This window comes from Dendrobium catenatum, unplaced genomic scaffold, assembly GCF_001605985.2.
Source record: "Dendrobium catenatum unplaced genomic scaffold, ASM160598v2 original_scaffold_224352, whole genome shotgun sequence".
Classification (NCBI taxonomy): Eukaryota; Viridiplantae; Streptophyta; class Magnoliopsida; order Asparagales; family Orchidaceae; genus Dendrobium; species Dendrobium catenatum.
Window position 1 is genome coordinate 152,521 of NW_021542761.1, and position 9,814 is coordinate 162,334.

General features: G+C 34.0%; 1 protein-coding gene across 2 annotated transcripts; it reads left to right on the forward strand.

Moving 5' to 3' along the window:
* The first annotated feature begins 212 nt into the window (after positions 1-212).
* Positions 213-8,125, forward strand: LOC110100542 (pentatricopeptide repeat-containing protein At2g13600). 2 transcript variants are annotated; one of them, XM_028692551.1, is made up of 3 exons: positions 213-1,936; positions 3,524-3,586; positions 7,910-8,125. In XM_028692551.1, exon 1 carries the CDS (start codon positions 263-265, stop codon positions 1,649-1,651), a length of 1,389 nt encoding a protein of 462 aa, XP_028548384.1. In that variant the 5' UTR covers positions 213-262; the 3' UTR covers positions 1,652-1,936; positions 3,524-3,586; positions 7,910-8,125. The 2 variants fall into 2 exon arrangements, with proteins under 2 accessions (XP_028548384.1, XP_028548383.1); XM_028692550.1 differs by lacking the exon at positions 7,910-8,125 and adding an exon at positions 6,786-7,059.
* Positions 8,126-9,814: the final 1,689 nt, after the last annotated feature.

Genomic DNA, 9,814 nt, shown 5'->3' on the forward strand with positions numbered 1-9,814 from the left:
TGAAAAAAAAATTATAAGCGAGTACATATGACTATATGAGATTTTTTTTTTGGGATGAATGGGATGAATTTCTTAATGATTTGTAAACTTTTTGTAAAAAACAACTTCTTACAACAAATTTTTTTTTTTAAAAGCATCAAAGAAATAATGATCAAATAAAATTTATAATCATGATCTGAGAACAAAACAATAATAATGATATTTTTGATGTGTCATGCTATAATTTTCTCCGCTCTTTCAGGGAGAGAGATTGGATTCTTTGATGCCCCGCATCTCAGTGCAGTATCTTCTTTCATCTCTTTCTGGCCTCCTCGACCAATATTCTTCCTCCAAAATCCTAGGAGTCTCCTCAGCTCTCCTCGCCCAGCTAACAAAAATCGGTTTCCTTCACAAGAATCTGCCTGTCAGCCATCTCTACTCCGTTTTCTTCGCCGCCGGGGATGTAACCCCATGGAACGCCCTCATCGCTGCTCTGTCACGCCAAGGATTTCCCGTTATCGCCATCCAGGCCTTCTCCGTTATGCACCGCATTGCCCTACCCCTCGAATCATATTCTCTCTGCAGCTCACTCTCCGCTGCTTCGTCGCCCCAAGCAAATGCCCTCAACCTGGGCAAGCAGATTCACGCTTATGCCTTGAAGTCAGGAGAGATGTCCAGCATTTTCCTGGGTGGTGCCCTTATCGATTTCTATTCCAGAACGGACGATATCCAAGGTGCTCACCAGGTGTTTGATGAAATTCCTGTTAGAAATACTGTCTGTTTGAATGCTCTTTTAAATGGTTATGTTGAAAAAAAACTATGGATGGAAGGCTTGTCTTTGTTTCGGATCTTTTATAGCTTGAGGCTTGATCCAGATGATCGTACCATTTCTGCTGTTCTCAGAATTTGTGCAGAAATGTCTTTTAGTCGGCTAGGAATGCAATGCCATGCCCATTTAGTTCGTAGGATTAGTGGTGTGGAGAAAGATGTATTTTTGTTAAGTTCCTTAGTTGAGATGTATGGGAAGTGTGGCCTTGTAGGCAAAGTTCACTTTGTTTTTAGGATGTTTGATCATGCGGCAGGGGAAGGAAGAAGAGATGTTGTGCTTTGGACATCACTGTTGAATGCCTATGGCCGGAATGGGCTGTTTGATGAAGTAATCTCAACATTTGAGGAGATGTTGGTTGAAGGGACAGAGCCAGATGAGATTGTGATGTTAGCTGTCCTCTCTGCCTGTGCTCGCTCCGGCAATGTCATGAAAGGTCTTCTCTACCTTGAATCAATGGTGAAAGAATACAAACTGGCACCGAGGCATGAACATTATAGCTGTGTGGTTGATTTGCTTTGTCGGGCCGGTGAACTGGGGAAAGCCTGGGAATTTGTTGATGAAATCGCATCAGAGGATAGTGGTAATGGCGGAATAATGTTTGCTGTTAGTGCTTGGGGTGCCATACTAAGTGCTTGCCGTGATTCTGGAAATGTCAAGATTGGCAAGCTTGCTTTTCAGAGGGCTATTCAGTTGGATCAGGATAATGTTGGAATGCATGTAGAGCTCTCAAATTTGTATGCCAGAGTTGGTATGTGGGATGAGCTTGCAGAACTACGGAATTTCATGGTGGATAAGGGAATCAAGAAAGATATTGGCTTTAGTAGATTGGAGATCGGGAACTAGGTTGCTGTAATGATGAAGAGGGATTCTCTTGAAGAGGCTTGCCCCACTTAAATGTTCATCCATGCTCAGGAAGTGTTTACTAGTTTGTGTTGATTGGTATAATTTGGGGTTCTGATTAGCCTTACTGTTGGAGTTGATGGGGTATGAAGCTGAGCTGCATGGAAATTAAACTGCAATAATAATTTTTTTCTATAAAACACATTTGATCTTGTTGGGTCCGTCGAAGATACTAAGACCATGCCATAGATACGGATCAAGCTCCAAGAGTACTGATGATTGAGCAAGGTATAACTCATTTGTGCTATATAAGATTCGGCTATTGGGCTGTTTGAGCTTTTTGGTGTAAGCAATACACAACTGTGTATTAGGATAAATACAAATTTTCAGAAAAAAAATTTCAAATGCATAGTTGTGTACAAACTTCAAAAAATTTAAAATGAATAAAAAAACAAAGATACTATTGAAATCGTTATGTCATAGCTTGTACACAAAAATACACAACTGTGTATTAGGATAAAAATAATAATTTAAAAAAAAATTCCTAACACATACCTGTGTACAAGCTCAAAAAGATTTAAAATGAACAAAAATAATAAAGAAATTATTAATTGTATCAAAGCTTTTACACAACAATACACGGTAATACATAGTTGTATATTAGGATAAAAATAACATTTAAAAAAAAAAGAAATACGCAGTTGTGTATTAGGATAAAAACAACAATTTCAAAAATTTTTTTTAATACACAGCTGTATACAAGCTCCAAACAACCTAAAATGAACAAAAATAATAAAGAAATTATTAATATTATTGTATCAAAGCTTGTATACAGCAATACACAGTTATGTATTAGGATAAAAATAACATTTTCAAAAATACACAGCTATGTATCGGGATAAAGATAACATTTAAAAAAGATTTAAAATGTAACAAAGAAACTATTAAGATTATGGGAAAGAAAAAAGAAAAAGGAAATGATAAATGAGTATCTTCATTGGTATTAAATTAGATAGTGACTCCTATGATGGCTGCATTATTTATGAGAAATGAGAAATATATGAATACATATATGATATGTATGAAAGATATGTTTTATGCTTAACATTGAAAGTTATGAAATGAAAAAGTCTCAAAAGGAACTGATATAATTAAAATATCATGCATATTGTTTTCAAATTGTCTTGAGTTACTGTGGTTTAAAGACATATTTATTCACTAAGCTGCGGCTACTGTTATTTTCTCTAACATTTCTTTCAGGTAATTTTAATATAATCAAAATGAGTAAAAGAGGTGGAAATATATACCGTAGACGTGCGACACCAAATGAAAAGTAATTAAATGAGTTTTTATCAGCTTATTTTCTTATTTGAAGTTTTAGTGACTCTTTCAAAGTTTATTAAGATAGTTTTAGCAAATATAAATTTAATCTAATATCCGACTATCTGTTTCTGCCTCTTTAATTCCAGCCTCCGGGCCGGGTCGTGACACCCTTAAACATATGGGGTTTCGCCTATGAATTCCCAACAGTTTGTCTATAAAGCATCACATTATTCAGTACATTAAAATGACACAGCCATGCTGAACAAACCCTAATTAAGTGTCCTGAACTACTGAAGTCTTCTAATGATAAAAAAATTTAAAGATTACTAATACTTTTCTAAGCTGAGATATAAATCTAAAGATTTCTAATACTTTTCTAGGCTGAGATATAAATCATGTTTTGGGTCTGACGCTGGGTTGAATAAAGATTTAGATGCAGTTGAGTGAATTGATGCTGCTTTAGGCGTGCACTTGCAACATATCCTATTCTACCTCCATTCATGTATTAGGTGCTGACATGTTAAATTATTCACTTTCGGATGTACGGTGCAGATTGGTATGCATATGGATGGACGACTACTGGTCTTTATATTGGATCTTTGGAGGTATATGGAGGTAAATATATATATCTGACGTTGTTATACTTCATCTCTTGATGATTTTTCACTGGCTAAAATCTGTCAAAACCACATACGCCTGTTAACTAGTGTGCTCACCAAGTCCTTGATGAATTAACCTAATACTGTTACAGAATAATTTATTACAAGTACGAGTTTATTTCTATTGATTATATTTGTCATTTTGTATTATTTTATGGATAATGTAGCTCCAAATCATTGCATTTTATCTTCTGTAACTGCTGAGAAACACTCGTTTTATATTTGAATGAATTGTCGTTGTTTCTCTTGTGTGGATTGCCCAGGATAAGCTGTGGTTGGATGAAGATTTTGGTTTCGTTTGGTTATTTTGTATCTTTTTTAAAAGGTAATTTTAAAACTGATGTTTGAGATAACGGAGTTTTTTAACTAAGAAGTTAATATAAGAAAGTTTTAAAACAGTACAAAAATATAGTTTTCTAAAAAATATTTCTACAAAAGTGGCACATACAAAAAAAAAATCTGCTGTTTTGAAACTGAAAAGACGAAATTAAGCCATCTCAAACAAGGCCTTCAGATATCCCGACTCAAAATTTTCCGTTTCACTAGTAAAGGAAAATCACAATTTCCATATTTGTAGAAAAAGCACAGCAGAAGTCCTCAATATGGTTTCATGATCATGAAAAAATCATATTTTCTGCATAAAACGATGGAAAATTGAAAAATCAGTCATGGTACATTTCTATAATAGTTGTGACCCATCAAAAATATGCTCAAGATTACCAGGTAGATCCTTTCTGTAGCTGTTTGGCTCGAATCTCATGTACATGGAAAATCTATGCTTTGAATGATCCTAGATTTCAAAATCACATGGATGTCTTTTGAATCTTCCACCGGCATTTAGAACCACAGTTCTTCATTATGATATGAACTATACATTTCATTCTCCGTCTACTTGTTCAAACTACCAAATGAATTGGTGCCACCAACATGGTTATTTACTCGCCCCATCAAAAAAAAAAAAGGCAAGGCATTAATCTTTTCATTCTCGATAGTAGCCGACTGTCTTAAACATCAATAATTGGAGAAATTATTCTATGTGGACGCTGAAGGCAGCTCTACATCCGGAGACCAACTAAAATGAGCCACATCAGCAATATTGAGCGGTATCGAGCCTCATTACCAATGTAGCTCATTCTGATTGGTCTCCTTCGGCTTCCGCACAGAATAATTTCTCCGATAACTGAGAATCACTGCAAAATTCAATTCCTAACATACGATTTAACTTGTTGACTTTTCACATGTTCCTGATTGATTCCTAACGTTAGTTTTGCAGTTTATTTGGATCTCCGTTTTGCTCTACCTTCTCATTTCTGCATCATAAATGTCTACCCACTGTCACAGCTCATTATCACCGCTAGCTGATTGCATCGTCAACTTTCCTATAAATGCTTCATCTACCTTCCCTTCCTGGTAAGTAATCTGTCTGCAACTTCATTACTTGGGCATTAGCGTTACAGTATTCAGAGAAATCCGCAGAGCAGTAGCTTTCAATCGTCGGTGGTTGATTTGTCATGGTTGTCTGAGATGACCATGCTGGATCTTGGCTCTCTTTTGAGTAACATTGGCATAATCCATGCATCAAATTCTTCTTTTTATTAATGGTTTTTGGCTTTTGTGAAATGAAAAGCTGTTTCTTGCTCCCTTAGATTTGGAATGAAGTTCTTGCAGTTATATGATCTATGGAAATTTTATCTCTAAATCATCTAACTGTGTATGATACATAAGTTTCGTCCCCTCCGTAATTTTTGGGTAAAATGTTTTGCCCTTTTAAATTTTACTACTAACACCTTCTCATACTCTTGAGACTTTAGATATGAGTAAGATTTATGTTTCATTTGGGGCGGTTTTTTTATTACTTCTTAAAATAATTTTTTAATAAAAAATTTAAAATTTGTATTAAAAAATTATTTTAAGAAGCAATAAAATAGCCATCCCAATTGATGCCATAGGCTTTAATTGGGACAACTTTATTGATGCTTTCAAAACCAACTTTCTAGTATAATTTATTTTTCAGTACAAAAAAATTTTAGTTCAAGTTATTTTTATACTAAAAATTTATTTTAAAAAGCAATAAAAAAACAATCTCAAAAGAAATCTTAGATTTTACTACTAAAATAAAAGTGCATAATTTTGGAGAAAATTATTATTTTTTAATGATTATAAGTTAAAATAACACTTTAAAAGTTATCAGTCACTATTTAAAAAAAATTGTGAGTGGTACAAAAGGACTTTTAATTATTGCCTTTGGAATTTTTTTCAGTGTCTCTAGATCTACTTGGTTCTTGGTGTGAAACACTTGGAAGCCCAAGTGTTTCCTATCAAAATCACTCATGGTACATTTCTGTAATAGTTGTGACCCATCAAAAATCTGGACAAGATTACCAGATAAATCCTTTCTGTAGATCGAAAATGTATGCTTTGAATCTCATGTTTGGCTCGAATCTCATGTACATCGAAAATGTATGCTTTGAATGATCCTAGATTTCAAGATCACTGGATCTCTTTTGAATCTTCCACCGGCATTTAGAACCAATGTACAGTTCTTCATTATGATATGAACTATACCTTTCATCCCCTGTCTACTTGTCAAGCTACCAAATGAATTGGTGCCACCAACATGGTTATTTAATCTTTGTTTGGGATGGCTTTTTTAATGCTTCTTAAAGCAACTTTTTAGCTCAAAATTTTAAATTTTTGTAATAGAAAGCTGCTTTACGAAGAACTGAGAAAGCCATCCCCAACGAAGCCTTACTCGAGCATCAGCCAATCACTGCCCCACCAAAAAAAAAGGCTAGGCATTAATCTTTGCATTCTAGATAGTAGCCGACTGTCTTAAACATCAAAAATTGGAGAAATTATTATGTGCGGATGGTGAATGTAGCTCTACTTTAAGAGACCAACTAGAATGAGCCACGTCAGCAATACCGAGCGCGATATCGAACCACTGTACAGAGCGGTACCGAGCCTAGGTACTGACGTGGCTCATTCTGATCTGTCTTCGGACGGCGTTCGACGTCCGCACAGAAAAATTTCTCCCATAACTGAGAATCACTGCAAAATTCAATTCCTAACATACGATTTAACTTGTTGACTTTTCACATGTTCCTGAAAATTGTTTATGGATGGAAAGTTGATTCCTAACGTTAGTTTTGCAGTTTATTTGGATCTCCGTTTTGCTCTACCTTCTCATTTCTGCATCATAAATGTCTACGCACTGTCACATCTCATTATCACCTAGCTGATTACATCGTCAACTTTCCTTTAAATGCTTCATCTACCTTCTCTTCCTGGTAAGTAATCTGTCTGCAACTTCATTACTTGGCCATTAGCAATTTAACATTACAGTATTCAGAGAAATCGGCAGAGCAGTAGCTTTCAATCGTCGGTGGTTGATTTGTCATGCTACACAACTCTCCTTGGCCTATTGGTTGAGAACTTAGGCTTCCAATTAAGAGGTCCAAGGTTCGAGTCTTTGTGTATGTGTTGTGTGTGTGAGTTTGACTTAAAGGGCCTAAATGTCCAAAAAAAAAAAAGATTTGTCATGCTTGCTGAGATGACCATGCTGGATCTTGGCTCTCTTTTGAGTAACATTGGCATAATCCATGCATCAAATTCTTCTTTATATTAATGGTTTTTGGCTTTTGTGAAATGAAAAGCTGTTTCTTGCTCCCTTAGATTTGCAATGAAGTTCTTGTAGTTATATGAACTAAGGTAATTTTATCTCTAAATCATCTAACTGTGTATGGTACAAAAGTTTTGTCCCCTCCCTAATTTTTGGGTAAAATGTTTTGCCCTTTTAAAATTTACAACTAACACCTTCTCATCCATCTTTATTTTCTCTTGAGACTTTAGATATGAGTAAGATTTATGTTTCTTTTGGGATGATTTTTTTATTGCTTCTTAAAAATATTTTTTTTAGTAAAAAAATTAAAATTTTGTACTAAAAAATTATTCTAAGAAGCAATAAGAAAGCCATCTCAAATGAGGCTGTAGGCTTTAATTGGGACAACTTTCTTGATGCTTTCAAAACCAACTTTCTAGTATAATTTTTTTTTTTTAATTTTTTAGTACAAAAAATTTTAGTTCAAGTAATTTTTATACTAAAAATTTTTTTAGAAAGCAGTAAGAAATTTATCTCAAAAAGAAATCTTAGATTTTACTGCTCAAATAAAAGTGCATAATTTTAAAAGAACACTTTAAAAGTTATCACTCACTATTTAAAAAAAATTGTGAGTGGTACAAAAGGACTTTTAATTATTGCCTTTGGAATTTTTTTCAGTGTCTCTTTTTGCCCAGAGAAAGAAAGTGAAGGTTTTCTCTCTTCCATGATTGGCCTCGCTTGTGCTGTCGGTGATGGGATCCCCTTCATTACGCTTGCAGAGAGCTTGAGTGGTGTTCTTGTGAATTTCTACAAGTCTGTAGGCACAATAGAGCTTTTGTCGTATTCCTTCATTTGCAACAAATTTTTAATTTATTTAGCCCAATTTTTATTCTACTTTATGCAACTTTTGTTTGGGAAGACTTTTTTACTATTTTTTAAAATATTTTTTTTAGAACAAAAATATTTTAAATTAAATTTTTTTGTGTTTGAATGTTATTTTAAAAAACATTAAGATTTGATGGCTTTCTTGTTGCTTTTTAAAATAATTTTTTAGTACAAAAATTTTTGAACTAAAAAATTTGTACTAAAAAGCATAAAGAAAGCTGTTCAAATGAAGCCTTAATCAAAATAAATTGTTCAATCTAATCTATCTGGCTAGCTTAATTTGGATGTGAGTAAAGGATGTGACATATATATATCAAACTTCAATCCTATATATCAACACATTCATCCAATCCTATGTGCTGTAGTAGTCTTCAATGAAAGTGTAAAATCAAATTCTTTAAGAGGCTACTTGATTTGTTGAAATTGAAAAATGTTATGTAAAAGGAATATAATATGTTTGAAATTGTTTGAATGAGTGCAAAAAAGGATGCAGACGATAATAGTTTTTTTTTTTTGCTTTGTTTCAAGTAAAATGAATGACTGAATTTAATGTAAAGTATCATTGTGGTGGTTGGTGGTGGCGGCAATTTGTAGTGTTGCCGTTGGTTGTACCTATGGTCGGTGGTGGCAGCAATTAATAATATTGGTAGTCGAATTTGGTGGCGGCAACGGTGACAATCGATGTCGGTGATGACGACATCCAGGGGCGGACCCATACTTAGTTGTTAGAAGAGTCAAACTTATAAATAACACCTATATACAATGTGTTTAGTTTTGCTAAGGGGCAATCATCTAAAGATCATAGTATTTTAATTTTTTTTAGAGGGAGCAATTGCCTAAAGACTCCTATAACAAAGAGTTAAAAAAAAAAGATGGAGGGGGGGACAAATTACCGAAATATTCATGTAATGAATTTTTTTTTAAAATATTTTTAGGAGGACAATTGCCCTCCTTTGGCAATAGGGGGATCTGCTCCTGGTGATATCGATTTCAATGAAGGCTGACGGTCAACACCTCAACGATGGCTGATGATGACCCAATTAGCTTATGATGAAAAATGAATTCAACGAAAAATGAATTCGGCAAACAATGGGTGTGTTTACAATACATAAAGAATAAATTAAAGAGTGAAAAAAAAAACTAAAACTTTACTATGTATTTCTTTGTCATCAAACTAAACACTAAAAATTTGAAATCCCTCGCATTTCCACTACTTTGCTTTTCTTTTTTAGCAGACCAAATAACCGCTGAATAAATAAATAGAGAAGGAGATGTAACTAGGGGCTCCTTAATAAATATCATCTTTTAGAGTTATTGTTTTGTTACACTCTAGATTTGATGTTTAAGGAATACATGGAATTTATTATTATTTTTTTCTAGGGTTTTAGCATGAAGATAAGAATTTTAGAAAATCCAAAATGACTCTTTTTTGAGTGAACTCCAAATATGTTGTGGTTTGTGCCTTGCTTTGTGTTGACATTTGATGTCCTTGATCCTATTGATGTGGTCTTGGTCGGATCTTGTCATTCTTGATTTATGATAATGATCATGTAGTTATCATCCTTGACCCCATCACATCGATTGTACGATTCTGATACTATTAGTGTCATCAAAATCTTGATGTACTTTGACATCGAATTCAGATTTGATTATCATCATCATCCATGACTTTATTATTATTCTGCTCATCATCTTGAT

What these genes read in the sequence shown, in the direction of transcription:
- LOC110100542 (XM_028692551.1), top strand. Translation starts at nt 263, where the DNA reads ATGCCCCGCATCTCAGTGCAGTATCTTCTTTCATCTCTTTCTGGCCTC.